This window comes from Leptonychotes weddellii, chromosome 6 (genome assembly GCF_054177405.1).
Source record: "Leptonychotes weddellii isolate Sample4059 chromosome 6, ASM5417740v2, whole genome shotgun sequence".
In the NCBI taxonomy this organism is placed as follows: Eukaryota; Metazoa; Chordata; class Mammalia; order Carnivora; family Phocidae; genus Leptonychotes; species Leptonychotes weddellii.
This window is the reverse complement of record NC_138374.1, coordinates 134,181,305-134,200,546: the sequence shown is the minus strand read 5'-3', so window position 1 is coordinate 134,200,546 and position 19,242 is coordinate 134,181,305. Positions and strand designations below refer to the sequence as shown.

The window sequence follows — 19,242 nt, the reverse complement described above, 5'->3', positions numbered from 1 at the left end:
CAGAGAGAGTGTTGATAAAATTCAACGCCGATTCCTTAGCAAACCAGGAACAGAAGAGAATGTTCTCAATCAGATGAAAAGGCAGCTATAAAAACCTTCAGCAAAAACCATATTTAATGGCCAGATGTTGAAAGTTTCCCTTTTGAGTTTGGAAGCATCCAAGGACGCCTCTTTTAACACTTCCATTCAACACTGGATAAGAAATCTCAGCCAGTAAAACAGGAAGAGAAGTTATGTGGTTTGAAAATGAAGAAATATAGTGTAATTTTTTTTACAGATGATACAATTTTGTGCAGAGAATATCCAAGTCACCTATAGAAAAATGACTAGAATTTATAAGTGAGTTTAGCAATGTTGCAAATATAAGTTTAAAATACAAAAATTAATTGTATTTCTATGTATCTATAATATGTAGAAACTAAAAATTTTTTAAAAGATAATGTTGATGATAGTATTCCAAAATCTCAAACGCTCAAATGCCAAGTAATAAATTATGGCGGACAAGTCTCTTATGCAAAACACTATAAAACATTGTTTAGAGAAATTAAAGAAGACCTACATGAAGGAAAGGATGTATTATTTTGTGAATGGAAAGACTCAATACTATAAGTGCGTATGGTCTCCTCAAAGTGATCAGTGCAGTTCTGATTAAAATTCCGGCAGGATTTTTAGGTGGAACTTGACAAACTGAATCTAAAAATATATATGAAAATACAAATGACAGAAAACGGCCAAGAACTCTTGAAGAAGAACAAAAACAAATAAGAAGACATTTTACCAGATACCAGACTTGTAATGAATCTGTAATCTATAATGAATTTGTCAAGATTGTATGGTACTGACGCAAGCGTAAACAAGCAAGAAAGGGAGCAGGATAGAGAACCAAAACAATGGGTCCTCACATATACGGACTCTTGGTTTGTGATTAAGATGGCACTAGCAGGAGCAAGGGCCATCTTTTCAATATGTGGTCGATAGGACACCCATTTGGAGAAAAATGAAACCTGACCCATCTCACACCCTACTCCAAAAGCCATTTTCAGGTACATAACAGATGTAAATGTGAAAGATAAACCACACAGCTTTTAGAAAATGATAGAATATCTTAATTACCCAGGAGTAGAGAAAGATTTCTCAGAGAGGACACAAAAATCGTTATCTCCAAAGGAAGAGATTACTGAATTGCTCTATACTGCAGTTAAGAACCTTTCTTTATCAGGTGTCACTGAGAAATTGCAAAGGCGAAACACAGAATGGGTGAAGGTATTTGCTAAAATGTAACTGCCCAAAAAACCCCTTTTTTAATTAAAAAATAAAATAAAATGTAACTGCCAAAAAGCTAAAAATATTTAAAGAACTTATGCTAATCATTTTTAAAAAAGCCTGAAATTCTAAGGAAAACAGACAAGAGATTTAACAGGCACTTTAAGAGAGAGGATATTAATATGACCAATAAATATAAGAAGCATTGTCCAATTTCCTTAATAATTAGGGGAATGCAAAATAAAACTATAAAAAGACACGTCCAACAGAATGACTAAAATTTAAAAGGCTGATAACACCTAGTTTTGATTAGAATGTGTAGCTGGCCTAAAAGTAAATTGGCGCATGCACTTTGAAAAGCAGTTTGGCCTTATCTAGCCAAGTTGAGGATGTGCATACTGTATGATTCAGCAATTCTACTTCTAGGTACATACCCAACAAAAATAGGTGCACATATCTACCAAGAGATACACATGTGAATGTTCATAGTTGGAATTTTTATGATAGTCTCAAACTGGAAATAACCCAAGTGTCCATCAATAGTCAACTAGATAAATGAACTCTTGTATATTCATGCAGTGATGTTCTATAAAGCAATGAAAATAAATGCATTATATCCAAGCACAAAGACATACGAATCTCATGAAAATAATACTGAGGGGAAAAAACCAGACCCAAGAGGAAAAATACTGTAGAATCCCATTTTTATAAAGTTAAAGAAAGAGAGAGCGAGCACGCTAAAATATATTTTTAGAAGTCAGGACAGTGATATCTTTGGTGAGGAGAGAGAGAATAGAGGTGAAGGGGTGGGTACAGGAGGTCTTGTGGGGGTTGCTGGCAATGTTCTGTTCCTTGATCAGGCTGGTAGCTATATGGTATTAGAGGACTCAATACTGAAAGATGTAATTTCTCCTCAAATAGATCTGTAGATTCAATGCAATCCTAATAGGATTTTTTTCCCCTTTTCTGATACTTGAGAAGCTGATTCTGAAATATATACAAAAGTACGAAGGGACAAGACTAGTTGAAAACTGTTGGAGAAAAACAAGGTGGGAAGATTTGCTTTACTAGATAACACGATAGGGTCATTCACTGAGCTGACATTTATACTTTGTGCACTTCTGGTATATATGTCATGGTTTACAGTAAAAAGAACAGCATCAGACACAGTAGATAGGGAAGGCACCATGCTAAAGCTGAAACTGGTTGCCAAATGTGTAAATGCAAGGGCGGAGTTTGCTCTTGGGACTCTCCTATATTTAAATGGAGCCTGGTTCTCAGCCTGGTTAATACATAGTGATGGCCTAGGTATTAAACCCTCCAAGCCACTAGGGGGCGGCAGAAATAAGAGCTTTGTCCTAGAGTCCTCTGAATGGCCACATTCTGGTCTGTACATCACCTAGAATTGCCTTCATGTCTGAAGAACTAGAGTATATACCCATCTAACCAAATTCCTTTAGCCTCCCTCTTACGCCTAACATAACTGCTCCTCAACTTCATCGTGGCTCTCCCTCAGTCCAACCGCCTTCCATCAGGTCTTTCATCTCCAGCCTACATATCACCTTCCATCTACCCAGCCAAAATCCTCAAGATCCTCCTTCCCTGTCTCCATGGTGCTTTGCAAACTCCTACACTTGGATCAGACCAGCACATCATACAACAGCCTTACTGCACTTTCCTTCTGTCCTCAAGCCTGTGCCCTTGTCCCTAGAGAGGGAAGAGTTTGGTAACAGGGAACCACAGACACTCGGAACCCCAGGGCTGGAGGAGTCGTGTGTCATGTGTTTCTTGCTTCCTCATTTTTCCCTTATGAAGACATGGATGACCAGAAGAGTACCCAGTGTTTTCCATTATTTCAAATAACAAATAGTCCCATCTGACACTGAAGTTTAATGCCTTTTGCAAGATGGACTGGCCAGGAATCCCACGGGGAAACAGGCCCACTCCAGACAAAGAAAATAGAGAACTTACACCTGATTTCTGGACTTGGGCATAAATAGTAAGGCTTTTTGCTTCCATTGTTGGCTGGTAATGATTTGCTTTACCTGGGGAAAAGAAACCACAGTGGTTATCTCTGTCTGGCATGCCCACAAACTCTGCTCAGACCTGTCTGGTCTTTACCCCCCGCCACCTCCCCACCTGCCCCAGGAGTCCCAAAGGCACAAACACCAAGTCCCAACACATGTGTCACATGACCTTAGGTTAGTTACTCCATCTCTCTAATTCTATTTCTCTATCTGTGCAATGGGACTGAAGTATCTGCACCCACAGTGTTGTTGTGATGATCACAGGAGATATTATTTGTAAAGTGTTTAGAACAGTGCCTGGCACGTAGTAAATTCCCAGTATGTGTTACATGCAATTGGAATGCCATTCAATTATTTTAATCTCTATTGTTTAATGTGCATATCTAGTCTCCTAATAAGATTCTAAGTTCTCCGAGGACAGGGCTCATTACTCTTTTGTACTCTCCCGTTTGTCGTACATTGCTTCACTCAGCTTTCTCACCCCTCTGTTTCTGGGGCACTTGATGGCCTCTTACCACAACCGTAAAATGAAGATGTAGACTGTGTAATGTCCTTTCCTACTGTGTCCTGAAGCACAAAATTGTCCTTTGTTAGCAGGACTTTATGTACTTAAATTGGCTCTAAGGACTATTCCCAGATGCTCCTTGTGCCGCCCCCTGCTGGCCATAGGACTTAAACATTGATGTGTTAATTCAACTCCATTAAAAGATTTGTCTATGTGTGTACGTATCCAGCCAGCCAGCCAGCCAGCCAGCCAGCCATCATGCACCTGTCCATGATCCATCGTCTAACCATGGACGCCACTGTATTTGGTACTTTCTGTGTTTGGACTCATGGATACCCACAACAGTACCATGTGGGTACATAATATCATCCCCATTTTGCAGAAGAGAGTTCATTTATTTAGTCACATAGCTTGTCAGTGGCAAAGTCTGCATTTGAATGTAAGTTTGTCTGATGCCAAACCCTATGTTTTTAACCACTGTATTCTGGATATGAAATTGCCAGAGAAACCATTTGAACACCTTCAGAGCCAGGCCATTTTGGAGGTGACAGCATTAGAAAGTGCTAACAGAATCAAAACAAAGTCTTGCAAAGGGTACAGCAATTAATGTAGGTTTTCCCGTAGGTTTGAGGCAAGGATTTCATGTTCCTGGCTTACAAGGAATACAGGGTGGCTGGAGACAAGGATGGATATGTATGCTGAGGAGGGTGACAGGGACTTGTGGGGAGATGGGGGGGCATTATTCCCTTCAGAGCACAAACATGCGATGAGCAGGGGAAAGAATGTGAGTTAGGATCCTGGCACCCACTCCGGCTAGGTTAGCATGGCTGCGTTAATCTCCGTTTTCTCAATCCTGGTATCTCAATGTTTCCTTCTTATCCAACAAAATGTGGGTGCCCTGCCCCATCGCCTTAGGCTCTCAACACGGTTTCTGTCTGAATCACCCTAACCTCACCCCTCCCCATCTAACTCTTAGTTGGAGGAAATGAGATAAAAGTAGGTGGATGTCCTGTGATCTATCTAGACTTTCTTATACAAGCAAACCCAGCAAGAGTGCTGCGGTAAGGGCTTTTTTGAGAAGGTTACACGTGAGAACGCTGATCCACTTGAGAATAAGATCAGCCATCGATTTGGTGGTGTGAGGATCAAGTCCTGTCCTCACCGTGGGAAAGCCAGCCCAGGGACCTATCCTGATCTGGGGGCAGGACCTTCTGACTTTGGTGTGGGTGGGTGATGAAAGTGTGGCCGAGCACATTTCCCTGTGACATGGAACCAGGGGACCCTTTGGAGGGGAGGCCAGGAGACACTTCCCCTAGGTGCTTAAACTGCAAGGGAATAACTGGTAGCCAGAGTAGCTACCCTGGGTGATCTTCCATATTGTTTAGTCAGGCCTTAAGCAACCTCACAAATTCCCAGTATGTGTTACATGCAATTGGAATGCCATTCAATTATTTTAATCTCTATTGTTTAATGTGCATATCTAGTCTCCTAATAAGATTCTGAGTTCTCCGAGGACAGGGCTCATTACTCTTTTGTACTCTCCCGTTTGTCGTACATTGCTTCACTCAGCTTTCTCACCCCTCTGTTTCTGGGGCACTTGATGGCCTCTTATCATAACTGTAAAATGAAGATGTTTCCCAAGATGAGTCAGAATTTGTGTAAAAATCTTAGCAAAAAGTGTTCCCTCTGCTGTGGGTCTTCCCATTCAACCTTCTGTGGCTCATCCCTCTTTCCATCCCCGTGGCCTAATTAGGGACCAAGACATATTGAATTAGACTGAATTGAGCAAGGTCCCAGGATGTGTGTATTTAGTATTATTGCAAAGGTGCTTCAGGCAGAAAGCCAGAGTGGTGCAAGCAGATCTGCCTGTGCGGAGAGGTTCCCTGCTTACCACAGGGTCTGATATCAATCTCTTTATTGGCAGACACCTACCTCTTCTTCTCAACAGCAGTATTACCACTTCGAGAATCAAGATGACACCAACGATGCCCCCTAAGAGCAGCCCGGCATACAGTCCCCATTGTGTTGATTCTGGAAAAAAAAAAAAAAAAGTCAAAGGGCAATCTCAACAGTACTGTAAGTTTAAAAACATCCTTCACGGAAGTGGGGAGACCAAGCCCCGTGCTCTCTAGCTATATTCTCTCTCAGGGGACACATCCATTCTAATGGCTTCAGACAGCAGCTGCAGACCACTAATGATTTCCTACCTCTTCTCTTATCCTAATTCCTCTCCTCACCATACTTGACTTTCCTAATTTCCTATGGAAATGTCCTAACTCCTGTAAGGGTTTTTCTATTCAAATGCTTGATTTGTACCTGCGTGACCACGTATCCAAAATCAGACACATCTTTGTCTGTCCCAAGTCAACATCGCTTGCCCATTTCCCTGGTTTTAAATCTCTGAGGAGTCCTGCATCTGTTTTGGTAAAAAGAACATGCCGGTTCCACCTGCTGTCCCCACACTCCCACACCACGCTCATGCGACGCTGGGAGGAAGAACGACCGACTTTTGTTCTTTAAAAATAAACATAATAGTACTATTATTGTCCTCCCATGCAAATAACTGTATTGAACCCACTGAACCTGAACTGAAAGAAAAGCATGTATGTCTTCCTCTCAGGGATTCCAGTGCTTAATACAAGTCCTAGAGTAGCAGTCAGCCAGGCTCGAGGTCCTAGAGCTACTTTTTTCTTTTTTCTTTTTTTTCTTTCTCTCCTGTACACACTTCGCCAAATCCTTCCAAGCCAGGAGCAGTACCTTGGAAAACAGTGAATGAGAACTAATGCCCCAGCAAACAAGACATCCAGCTTACTCAGATAATAACAGACAACTATGGAGCATTGTCAATGGGCCAGGCTTTATTTTTAGTGCATTGTGTGTACTAATGGATTTAATCCTCACAACAATCCTACGAGGTAGTTACTCTCATTACTCCCATTTTGTGCATAAGGAAGCAGGCATGGAGACCTTCATATACTAGAGCTTCGTCGAGGGGTAGAAACGTGGCTGAATGCTGAAGACAGACTTCTTGGAGAGTCAGAGAGACTTACGGGCTTGGGGTGAGTTACCCCAAGGTAATGAACGCTGGGGTCAACCTGAAGCACCAGGATTCTAAGTAAAGTAATAGCATTAAGGGTCTAAATACAATTGACCCTTGCACGGCAGCAGCCAAGCCCCACCGTGTTCCATCAGCCCATGGAACTGACCCAGCAAATGGTTACAGTTGCTCTGACTATTTTGAGACTCTTTCCTCTTCCTTCTTCCCTCACCTAGGTTGGGACCTTCTAAAACAACAGTTCATTTAAGAACAAAGACTCCAACCGTTTCAATCCTTTTAAAAGGTAATATTTCCCTCAAATTTCTTTTGAGATACAAATAAAGTAAACCCAACCAACAAGGAGGTGCCTCTGAACCACAATGTAGCAGATGACAAAATTGCACTGGGCACACCTGCCAAGCGAGCCTTTCTCCTGTCGCCCGGTACCTGCTGCTGACGCGCTGTGGCTCACCTTCTCACATGAACTAAAAAGGACTGTGCCCCAGCCTTCTCTGGCTTTTCCAGGGAGTCAGGAGGATGAAAGCCATCTGCTCTCCTTGTCCTATAACATAAACGTTCAGCTTCTGCCTGTCTCCCGCCAGATCTGAGAGGCCTTTGTCCTGAGAGATATTTCGTAAGCCCTAATTTTTCTCCTAGTCTTTGTATACAAAGTAATATGAATCTGTTCAAGGACTTAAGTGATAGGTCCAAGAGGCTTTTAATTGTTAAAGGAGCTATTGCGTTATCTTACCCAACTCACTAATTTTACGTTGAGGACCATGAGATTCAGAGGTGTCCCCAGAGTCACAGAGAAGCCGATGGCAGAGCTGGGCAGGATGAGAACTGTAGACTCGACATTTTGTGTTTTCCCCTATGGCGATGGGCACCCCCCCCCCCCCGGGAAAGCCCTGGGAGGTGCCCATACGGTCAACATCCTCCCTCCAACACCTGCCCATTCTTGTCCCCTGTGCCTGTGCTGTGCCCCCTCCCCTTCCTCAACCTTCAGCTGCCCACCAGGCCTGCCCGGTGCTGGCCCCCAGGCCAATCCTACCCTCTCTGTGTCGGCTTCCCTGACCATTCCAGCTCCCATTCTTCCTTCTCCCTGGGACTCTGCAGCACCTTGGTTTTCGTCGTGTGTCTTAGAACCTGAGTTGTGACGCTACCATTGTGGTGCAGACCATTTTCAGCGAGGTCATTTGGAGGCAGACAGGTGGATTCAGATTCTGGACCTACCACTTGATAGCTCTGCGACCTCAGATAGATTGCTCATAACCTCTGGGGCCTCAGTCTCCTTGATTGCAAAATGAGTACAATAGTATTTAGTTCACAGAGTCTTTCTAACAAGCCAAGGAAATAATTAAGGGAAGGGCCCACAGCAATGCCTGGAGCATAAATGTGGTGCAGAAATGTCAGCTCCTTCCACAACCTCAATCCCCCACCTAGCTGCTAGCCTCTCAGAGGCCAGAGGCCACCTCTTTACCTCTTTTGTGGCTGTCTTAGGACTTGACACACAGTAGGTCCTATTGATTGATTGGAAAGACAGAAGATAGGTTTGATCTCACATCCAGAGAAGTCCCTTCACTGGTGTTCAGAGACACTCCAGCCCCATCCTATTGTTTGCTTATGACTTGGTTTCCCTATCTAGCAGGTCCAAGTGGTCTTGTACCTGGTGCTCATCTACTTGGTACTATTATCTAGTGATATGAATGTTTATATGGAAACTGAATGTCAGAAACTCTATGCCCTTAGCAATTTGGATAAACATGGACAAAATGCTACTTTTATGGCTTGTTGGGGTCAGGCTACAGAGGATTCCTGCAATTTCTGGTAATTACTTCCTGGTGGTCCTCCAAGTCTTTGCTCGCGTGACTCTGCTTGCTGCAGTCTGGGCTATCCTGCGTGCAAGGCTCTGTGCCTTCATCAGTTTCCACACAAAAAACGCCCAAAACCTACACCAAGAATTTTGTGGATGTGAATCCTCTACTGAAGATTTGAAAGGTCACAGGGAGCAGAGTCCATTGTAAACTGGGCAGCTTTCCACCATCTGACAGGCTCAGACCCTCTTTTTCTCTTCCCATATCTGCACAAGCCATATCTGTTCCCTTTCTCATACAGAATCATCTAACCCACAGCTGGATTCCTTGGGGTGGGTCTTACCTTCTGCCCTCTAACATTTACATGAAGGTACCCTGTTCTTTACGAGAAGAATTCTAGGAGAGGTTTCTTAAGATGACAATATTTTTCTACCTAATAAGGTCCCACCTGGATTGTAGATTCTTGAAGGTAGACCCTGTTCCTTATGCTTTACTTGCACTGCCCCCCCGATACAACATAGGGTTGGGGGGCACCTAATAAGCACATGATAAAGGAAGGTAAATTAAATCAGAAGCCATAGAACAGAGCTGGGGGGAGGACTGTCCTGTGTCCTTTGGTTACAAATGATCACAGCGCTGAATATCAGAAGGTCTCAGAAGGAGTGCAGGGTTACTTTCGAATGGCCCGAAGCAGGAATCGATGGGAATGAAAGATGACCTACTTAGCATATGCTGCACAATAATGAAATGGAACCAGAAAAAGAGGGTGTGCCTGTGCCCTCAGCAACACCTGTGTTCCCATTTTCAAACCACCGTTTCCTGTGACGGAAGACTCCAGCTCTCCATCTTCTTCCTCAGCGTGGACTCTCAGATCGGTGCTGCTCGGCAGTCAGAGCAATGTTGTTCGTTCATTCGCAAAGAAACCAAGTCTGAATATTCCCGTACAGGAGGTTGGGGCCCTTTCCCCCCTGGAGCCTCCTAGAAGCAGCCAAGGAGGCTGGGTGAGAACTCCAGCACCACTCTTCTACCCTACTGGCTGTGGTTTAAACCGTGACAACTTGGCAAGTAGGCATGCCGCCAAGGAAAATGCTGGAGGACCTTTTTTATCTTTAAAAGTCTGCTGCCATAGAAACACAAAAGTTTCTCGCCCCCTTCAAGTCCCCAAAACTTATTCTTTAAGGAGATAAAGAAGCAAACAAAAAAGACTCTGAGAGGGGCGCCTGGGTGGCTCAGTCGTTAAGCGTCTGCCTTCGGCTCAGGTCATGATCCCAGGGTCCTGGGATCGAGCCCCGCATCGGGCTCCCCGCTCCGCGGGAAGCCTGCTTCTCCCTCTCCCACTCCCCCTGCTTGTGCTCCCTCTCTTGCTGTGTCTCTCTCTGTCAAATAAATAAATAAAAATCTTTAAAAAAAAAACAAAACTCTGAGAAACAAATATAGTTTGCCCCCAGGAGATCCGAGATGCTATCATAACGGTCTGAGAATGCTAGATCTCTTTCCTGCCTTTCATGTGGTTCTGTCAGCAAGCAGTCTGCAAGGCACGCAACTACTTGAAGAAGCCAGCCAGCCATCTTAAAAAACAAAACAAAACAAAACAAAAAAACACCTTCTTGTTGATGGTGGCTTCCACTCAGAATTGAGGGTGGGGGGAGGATGCTCACACAAACCATGCACTAATTTGAGATCTGGGACCATCCAAGTACACATTTTTACAGAGTTCACAGTTTCCAGAAAAACCCCTTACACCTGCCTGTCCCACCCAGCATTGTGTGTCAGAGGCTGGCAGCTGTGCCCACCGTTTGCCCCCACGCTCCCGTGGCAGCACAAACCTTGTCCAGTCACATGGCTGTCCAGCTTAGGCCTACCCATCTCAGCTTCCCTTGCAGCAGCTGTGGCCATGAAACAAGGCCCATGAGAGGTACCAGGTTCCATCCTTCTACCACTACTGTCATGCTTACTTGACTGGGAGTGCCATGAAGAGGGACCTGCCTCTGCGCATGGAACATCTAGATGACTCTGTAGCAGTGGGTGCTCCCATTATTAGAAAGTCCTTGTCAGAAAGGGGGAGCCCCTGGGGCTCGCTGGTAGGTGTCATCTGTCTCTTCCTCTGAGCTAACCCAGACTTGCTGAGCCAACTTTCTGCCAATCTACTGAAAAGGGTCCTCTTTTCAAGATGAGCTTCCAGGGGCATTCCCTTTTAGCTGAATTACTTAAGGTTTTGTATTATTCATTCTAGCATAGATACAACTATTTCAGAAGATGGTCATGAAGAACAACAGCAGGTCACACACGATAGACCCACATGAACATGCTTTGCATGAATCCCCGAGAGTGCTCTGTAGCAAACTAAGACTTGGACTTTGCAATAAAGACGCTTCATAGCAAGAGACATTAAGATGTCTCTTCCGGTAAAGTGATGATGTGGCAATTGGAAGAAAGATGAATATATATGACTGAGAGGCTGGACAAATGTCATTAGAAAACTGGCATGGTGAAGAGACCTTTAATAAACTCTCAGACCCCACCACTTCATCCCAAGACTGGAAAGTCCCTTGTATGAAGCGTTCATTAAACTAATGGTCACTGCTTTGGTCCAGGCCTTGTCGTCTCTTGATGGATCACTGCAATGGTAGCTCTTCCCCACAACTAGTTTCTCTTTCTGCTGCCTCTGTCCTGCCCCCACCTCTTCTCCACACCACTGAATTTTCTCTCTGGAATGCAAAGGTGATCATGTTACTCCTCTACCTAAAACGCTTTATTACTTCCCATTGCCTATAGGATAATACAGGACAAGACCCAGCTGCCTCTGCTTTTCCCTCTGCCTGGAATGTTTTTATCTGCTCGGATGATTTCTGTTTATTCTTCAAAATCCAGTTTATGTCACATCCTCTATGATGCTCTCTCTGATTCCTCCAGATGGTGTCCATCATTGCTTCCTCTTTTTACCTCCATTCTGCCCATCACACCACACAATCTAGGATCAGTATTTACAGAAACTATCTTCTTCCTTAAGGGCAAAAATCATATCTTTTTTCGTCTTTGTGTACTCAGCACAATGTTGGAACATAGTAGAAGCTCAATGAAAGTTTTGTCAAACTAAGCACAGTATTTTAAGAATTAATAATATTCATTTACAAACACAAATCAATAAACTAATAAAACTCTGCTTTCTGTCTTTAGGCAACCTGGTTTACTAAGAATGGCACGCCACAGACCGGCTACGTAATCCCTGATGTGCTGTTGTCCCTCATCCTTAGAGGAAGGGAGGAGGGATCTCTATTTGTTTTTTGTTGTTGTTGCTGTTGTTTTTAAAGATTTTATTTATTTATTTGAGAGAGAGAGAGTGAGAGAACATGAGAGGGAGAAGCGACTCCCCGCTGAGCAGGGAGCCCAATGCGGGACCCGAACCCCGGGACTCCGGGATCGTGACCTGAGCTGAAGGCAGTCGCTTAACCGACTGAGCCACTTAGGCACTGGAGGGATCTCTATTTGTGTTATGATTGAATTGTGTTTCCCCCCAAAATTCATATGTTGAAGTCCTTAGAACATGACCTTATTTGGAAACAGGGTCTTTATAGAGGTAATCAAGTTAAAATGAGGTCATCAGGGTGGCACTATGAACGGCAATGTATCCCTCCCAAATTCTTAAGTTGAAGCCCTAACCCTTAGTACCTCAGAATGTGAATATATTTGAAGATAGGATCTTAAAATACGTGATTAAGTTAAAATCAAGCCATTAGAGTAGGCCCTAATCAATCTTACTAGTGTCCCTATAAGAAGAGGAAATCTGGACACAAAAAGAGGCACCAGGATGTGCATTCACAGAGGAAAGACCCTACAGAGACACAGCAAGAAGGCAGCCTCCTGCAAGCCAAGGAGAGAGGTCTCAGAAAGAAAAACCAGCCCTGCCAACACTTGATCTTGGACTTCTAACCTCTAGAATTGTGAGAAAATAAATTTCTGTTATTCAAGCACCCAGTGTGTGGTATTTTGTTATGGCAGCCCTAGTTACAGGGGGGCCTTAATCCAATATGATCGGTGTCCTTATAAGAAGGGGGAATTTGAGCAGAGAGATGTTTCAAGGGGAGACAGTGTGAACAGACAGAAGAAGACAGCCACCTGCCAGCCACAGAGAGGAACCTCCACAGACCCCTCCATCACAGCGTCAGAAGGAACCAGCCCTGCCAACACCTTGATTTTGGACTTCTAGCCTCCAGAGCTGTGAGACAGTAAGTTTGGGTTGTTTCAGCCACCCCATTCGTGGTACTTTGTTACAGCAGCCCCAGCAGACTAATACTTGTTGTAATCTTTTGTTAGCCCTTCTTATGAACGTACGTGCAAACTGAATCATAGAATATGGACTCTGGACAGAACTTCACTAGGTCACCCATTTCATTTTACAGATGATGGAACAGGGGCCCAAGACAGTGAAAAGACTGCCTCACGTCAGGTGGTTCTCCTAACGGCTGAGCTGAGATCCTCACGGGGCTTTCTCACGACGCCACGTTTCTATTGTTCATGTTCCTTCACCCCTCACTAGAGCCTGTTCCATACTCAGTAAAGCTGGTCATATTGTGCGTACTTGGTCCTTAATGTAACCTAGGTAAGTAAGAGCATCTTCACATGTTTCTTTAGAATGTCCTGAGCCAAGTGCGCCTAGCTAAGCTTCATGAACTATCAAGACTTTGAGATGCACTAATTAAATTCTTCTTAAGCCACACTGAGAAGCATGAAGAGAGTTCTTCCTTTTTTGAGGTGGGCCAGGGTAAAGCACTGGATGTCCTGTCTTTGCTCTAAGAGGGTTGCTATAACCACAGAAGCTCGTGCCCCCAAGAAAAAACCCTGCGATTTTTGTGCACTCTCTCTTCCACTAGTACCTATAAGGATTCCAGGATCAGACAGCTCAGCTGTTACTTGCTCTGTGTGTGACCTTTTGATATCTTTCTTTCCTCATCTATAAAGTGGGAATACTAATATTATTTGGTGGCTGTGAGGATTAAATGAGATTCCACCTAAGTGGCACACAATAAACAATTAAGATTTGTCAGTTGTTATTATTTTAGATAAAGAATCGAAGTCTTAGACAGGTGAAGTGACCTTATCCTTGTAAGTAAACAGAACAGCATTGGGTCGAGGGTCCCTGGGGCCACCTTCTGTAAACTCTACAAAGCCTCCTGCACAGACAACAAGTCTATTGTGGGCTGAAGTCTCCTTGGAATGACTCCTGTTCCCTGTGGTGGATGCAGGAAGGAGAAGTCACGACATAGGTAATTCTTTGAAGGCCAAAACCCAGGTCCTTCTGTCCCTGTACACACCTGAGGCATGGACACAGGATCTGTTATTGAAAAGGCTCAGTGGTCTATCTTTCCTGCTTCCAACCTCAAACAACTACTTAATCAGCCCTCCCTTCCTCTGACAGCAGAATAACGAGGCTCTTCTTCCTGGAGACTGAGCAGTCAGAAGGTCTGAGTGCAGGTGCTGATTCTACCGTTTATAATTTGAAGAAACTTGAGCAGGGCACTTAAATGCTACGACCTTCAAGTTCCTCATCTGTACAATGAAGACGATGATACCACGTATCTGGTAAGGTTATTGTGAGGATCAAAAGAGATCATACCATTGAAAGTGCTCTGCCAATAACAAAGTACTACATGATTTATTATTATTCCCAAACTTCACAGTCCAGGTCTCAGTCTGAGAGCTGACTCCCCTGGCCTTTGACTTGCTATGAGATTCACAGTCCATTCCATAAAATGTGGCCCTTCATTATATCCTGCTTTTCATTATTGAACTAGAGGTAAAGTATTACCTCTAGACATGTCTAATCTTTACAACATGTTGCTGGAGTGCAGAGATCATGTATCATATCCATGCCCAATTTGCTGTGCATAGGTGGTCAACAGTACTTATTGATGGTACAGACCTGTCCCACCATTAGTGGAGTATGGACTGGGGAGTCGGGACCTGCCACCTTCATTCTCTCACCCAGCTGCCCTTGCAGCTCGGAGCCAAGACAGGAGGGGAGAGGAAGAATCGCAACTGGGAGGCCTGCACGCTAGGTCTGGCCCCGTCATTTCTTATTGTTGTCCTCAAGTATGAACCGAGCATAATGCCAACCTGGTGATTATGAGCAGAGGGCATTCACTGAATGCACATGAGGAGGCTTTTCTCAACCATAGAGAAAATGGACAGTGTTATTACCAAGGTGGAGGCCACGGCTATGGGAGCAGAGCATTTAGTCCAGGTGAGGACTGAGCCCATATCATCAATGTGCCACGCCCGCCCCCACCAGGGCACTCACCTAAAGATTCTGGCCTGCACTTGGACTGCGGGGTGAAGATCTGTGAGCGGCTGCTGATGGGGTTGCTCGCGGTGCAGAAGTAGACATTGTTGACATTCTGAGGGCCGAGGCTGAGGTGCAGGAGGTAAGAACCGTTGGCTGGGATCAGTGGGTCGGTAGCCATTTCCTCACTCCAGCTGTAAACCACATAGTCCCCTTTCTCCACTTCGCAGGCCAGTGTCAAGCTGCAGTTCCCATTCTCCTGGGTCCAGTTCAACACCTTAATTTCCGGAGTGGAGACCTGCTCTGTCAGGAGGGGGAGGAGGGAAGCCATCACTGAACCCCCTGGGATTCTAAAGTGACCTTCTTGTTAGAAGAAAATGCAACCTAATGGTAGTTTTCCCTCCCTGTGGGTCTGCAGTGTGATTTATTTCTAGTGGGGATCTGCTGGTTCCCCCAGATCCCTCTCTCTCCACTATACTCCCTTCCAGTACGACCTCAGGACAAAATAGGGAAAAATCATTTGTCTTTTAGTTCCCTCTTACCACTACTGTTAGGAATCTGCTTGCTCTTGCTGATGCTCCCAATCTGAGTTGCTCTTCTGTTTTCTACCTGTGGTGTTTTCTGCCAACTAATCCTGCATGGTTTAATTGTCACTGGCTAGAGTATTACCTCTAGACATGAAAGAATGACATAGTGGTGGGGTCTTACCTGGAGTGTGTGCGTGGGGGTCTGTGAGTGTGTGTCTATGTGTCTGTGTCTGTGTGTGTCTGTGGGGGGGGGCGGGGGGGGATCTCACTCTAATGCTGTGAAATGGCCAAGGCAAGGGGGCAGGTTGTATTTATTTAGCAACTACTGTAGGATGGGCACGATTCTGGAATTTTACATCTATCATAGTCTTTAATCTTCTCGACAACTTTCTCAACAATTATAACCTTAGTTACAAGTATTCCCTTTTTACAGATGAGGAAACTGAGTCCCAGAGAGGTGGAGTGTCTCACATAATATCACTCAAGCTGAGATCAGAACCTAAAGCTGTCTGACTCTGAAACCCAGCCTCTTTCTTTCATGGTTGCAGAGACTGTTATCTTCCAAGGTAAGAATTTATGTGACAAGATGTGACAAAGGCAGTGAACTATTCTAGAAAATGCATGATGTGTCATCCCTAGGCCACTATTGGAGTAGTCAGAGCTCTCCGGTACCTGGCAGAGGGCTGAGGGGAGCCTGCATACACCATGTGGAGGAAGGAGGATGCTGGGTAGGTGGGGCTCTCTGTCCCGTCTCAGAGATAAGGAAGTCTCTCTATGAGAAAGCAGGACAACATTCATGGCTGTTGTCAGGATTTCTGGAAATTCAAAGAGCCTCTGGGCCAAAGAGACACAAACTCCGGGTGCATTCAAGAGGGGCTGGCAGTTAAAGAGGCTCAAAAAAGCACTGGCCTTGGATTCAGATGGACCTATGTTCTAGTTCAAGTTCTGCAGCTGAGCGGCTCTATAACCAGAGCCTCTGTTTCAATGAGAAAAAGTGCTTTTCCACCAGGTAGATGTGGTATTGTGCCAGAGCACAGGGCATGTGAGTGGCGCATGGGCTGATTCAGGGAACCACCCACGAGGACTTGTATACGCACAAGCCAGCCACTTCTCCCTGGATTTCAATGTCCTCATCGACAGAAAAGAGGTTGCGCTCGATCTATGGTATTCAAACATTTTAAAAATCGAGGGAAAAACCTTCTTTTCAAACCAAGTCTTATTTGCTAATTGAGACTCTTGGGGCCACGGCCCTGTAGTCCATGGGCAGCTGGGTTCCTTTTCTTTGGGAAATGGGGGTAGGGCTAACTAGTGCTAATCAACTACCATCAATGAGCAATTTGGACAAAAAAAGATTTGTGAATCTCTAAAACCTCTTCCTAAAGCACAGCTTAAACACCCTAGACTAGGTGACCTTTCAAGTTGCTCCCAATCCCGGATACTCTTGCTTCTGAGAGACGCCTAAATCCTTAGGTAAAGGATGATCTCGGGTGCCCCCCACCCTGACCCGTGCAGACTGGGGAAGCCCCATTATTACCATAGAGCTTCAGCTGCAGACAAAAGTGTCGAACTGAAAAGTTCTCCTCCAGGGTCATGAAGTACCAGCCTTCATTTTCCTTTCTGCTTTCCAGGATCCCCAGGCTCAGGTTTTCTAGATGAAATGTATAGCCATTTTCCAGATAGCGTGGAGAACCGCCTTCTGGAAGATCCAGAGACACTATTTTCTTCTTGACACTGTTTCCCGGTGATTCTGCTCTGGTGACGAGGATGTGGATGCTCTTGTTCATGCTCTTACTTATCCCTTCAGATGCCAGGGACAGCAGTAAACTGCTTCCCAACTGCTCAGGGATCTCTGGGCAATTCATCAAGCTCTCACCTGTGTGAGGAAGAATAAGAAAGTCCCTTTTTGTAGGGGCTTTTGAGAATCACATCCTGTCTGTGGATCAGGAATGACAGATGGAAGGTCCTCCCTCTTCCTCTTGCACTATCCCTGGGGTTGCCAGGTCCTTAATAGCCTATAAAAATGGTCATGACAGTCCCACTATATTCTCAATATTTCAAAAATCCCAATGTAAATCTTAAAATTACTTACAAAGGAGATGTACAGACTAACTAGGACACTGGGTTTCTTTGATCTGGGAGATAATTCTGTCAACTCAGATTTATAGTTAAGGCACAGAGAAGTTAAATGACATCCCTAAAGTCACACAACCAGCAACTGGTCTAGAAGCCAGGTCTGCTAATTCCTTGACCAGACTTCTCACCACCACTGGGTACATAGTATGAAGGGCAGAGAGCAACTGAAGCTGATTTTGAGCTCGTGAGCCCAGGAGACCAAGGCTACAGAGCATCATTTGAGATAATGAAGAAAGAGAAAAGTCTGAGGGATGTGGAGCTAGGAGAGTGGTGAGCCCAGTGTTCAAACTGTGGAATTCTTGCTCTCAAAAAGACCATAAGATAGTTTCTAATATCAAGGGTAAGAAATTATTTTATTTCTCTTTTTCAAAAGAGCTGAGCCAACAACAACCACCAAAAAAAAACCCCTAAAAAAACAACAACAAAAAACCACACCCTTTCAAGTCACTGTAAGAGATCCTACTGCTGACTATTTTAACACCTCCCCTCTCCTCAAACCAATGGCCTCCGCTGATGACTCTGCTTCTCATTGCACTGAAAATGTAGAAGAAATGAGAAGAGAACTTCCATTTGAAACTACCACCGAGAAACCCACCTACCCAGATGGATGGTCTATGCTCCCATTAAGGTTAGCCTCTTCCATCGTGAACACTCACCCACCTCAAGCCTTTGCTCTTGCAATAGCCCCCACCCCTTGCACCATCAGCTTTATTACTGGTATAGAATGTTGTGGGTTATTTCCATCAACACACAACATTCCAACCTGTAACTTCCCTCATCTTACAAACCCCTACCCTGACCCCAGGTTCATCCCTGGCTGCTGCCTCATTTCTCTCTTTTCCTTTATTGCAAAGTCCTTTAATGTGTGTTTGTATTTTCTGTTTCTGTTTCCTGACTCATTTTTCCTGTACCTACTCTTAGCACGTGCTCTTCCCTACTACTCACTGGAACCACTCTTATCAAGGTCACTGTATGTGCCATGGTGCTGAGTCCATTCTCCATCCTCATCTTGCTTCCTCAGGAGCACTTGACATGGTTCATCAGTCCCTCTTTGAAACACTGCCTTCATTCAACCCCTGGAACCCCACTCTCCCGGTTTCCTTCCTATTTCACTGGCTTCTCCTCCTCAGTCTCCTTGCCTGGAAACTGCTGCTCTTAAAGACCTCTAAATATTGGATCATCCCAGGACTTAGTACTCTGATCTCGTCCCTCCCAGCCACACTCATCCAGTTGCATGGGTTGACATACTTCTGGAACACTTGCATAGATAGATCTCCCACCCAAACTGCCTACATGGATCAGTATTTGGAGGTCGAAAGGGCATTGCAAACTTAGCAAACAAACTCTTGGCTCCAAAGCCCCTCCCACCGACAACATTGCAACTCCCCCAGATTCTGAGACCAAAACGTTCGGAATCATGCTTGACTCATTTCCTTCTCTCATACTCCTTATGGAGTCTATCAGCAACTCCTGTTGGCTCTAACTTCAGAACATGTCTGCAATCCAAGCACCTCAAACCTCCCTCATTTCTGCCACCGGAGTCACAGCCTGACACGGCCATTGGCTTCCAACTAATCTCCTGGCATCCGTGCAGTAGACAGAGTCATCTTTTTAAACCTGTGCCAGATTTTGTCTCTCCCCTGCTTTAAAACTTCC

General features: G+C 44.7%; 1 protein-coding gene across 3 annotated transcripts in view; it reads right to left on the bottom strand.

Annotated features, from left to right (window-relative positions):
- Nucleotides 1-492: 492 nt before the first annotated feature.
- Nucleotides 493-19,242, bottom strand: part of SLAMF1 (signaling lymphocytic activation molecule family member 1) — a 24,304-nt gene continuing 5,554 nt past the window's right edge. The window contains exons 2-7 of one of the 3 annotated variants that reach the window (XM_081825316.1): nt 16,988-17,326; nt 14,945-15,229; nt 5,728-5,826; nt 5,138-5,150; nt 4,969-5,028; nt 3,040-3,318 (exon numbers count right to left, since the gene is read on the bottom strand). In XM_081825316.1, the coding sequence (XP_081681442.1) occupies nt 3,231-3,318; nt 4,969-5,028; nt 5,138-5,150; nt 5,728-5,826; nt 14,945-15,229; nt 16,988-17,326 (884 nt within the window). In that variant the 3' untranslated portion in view covers nt 3,040-3,230. Of the gene's footprint in view, nt 3,319-4,968; nt 5,029-5,137; nt 5,151-5,727; nt 5,827-11,061; nt 11,355-14,944; nt 15,230-16,987; nt 17,327-19,242 lie in introns of those variants that run through there. The other 2 variants (XM_081825314.1, XM_081825315.1) reach the window with 2 other exon arrangements.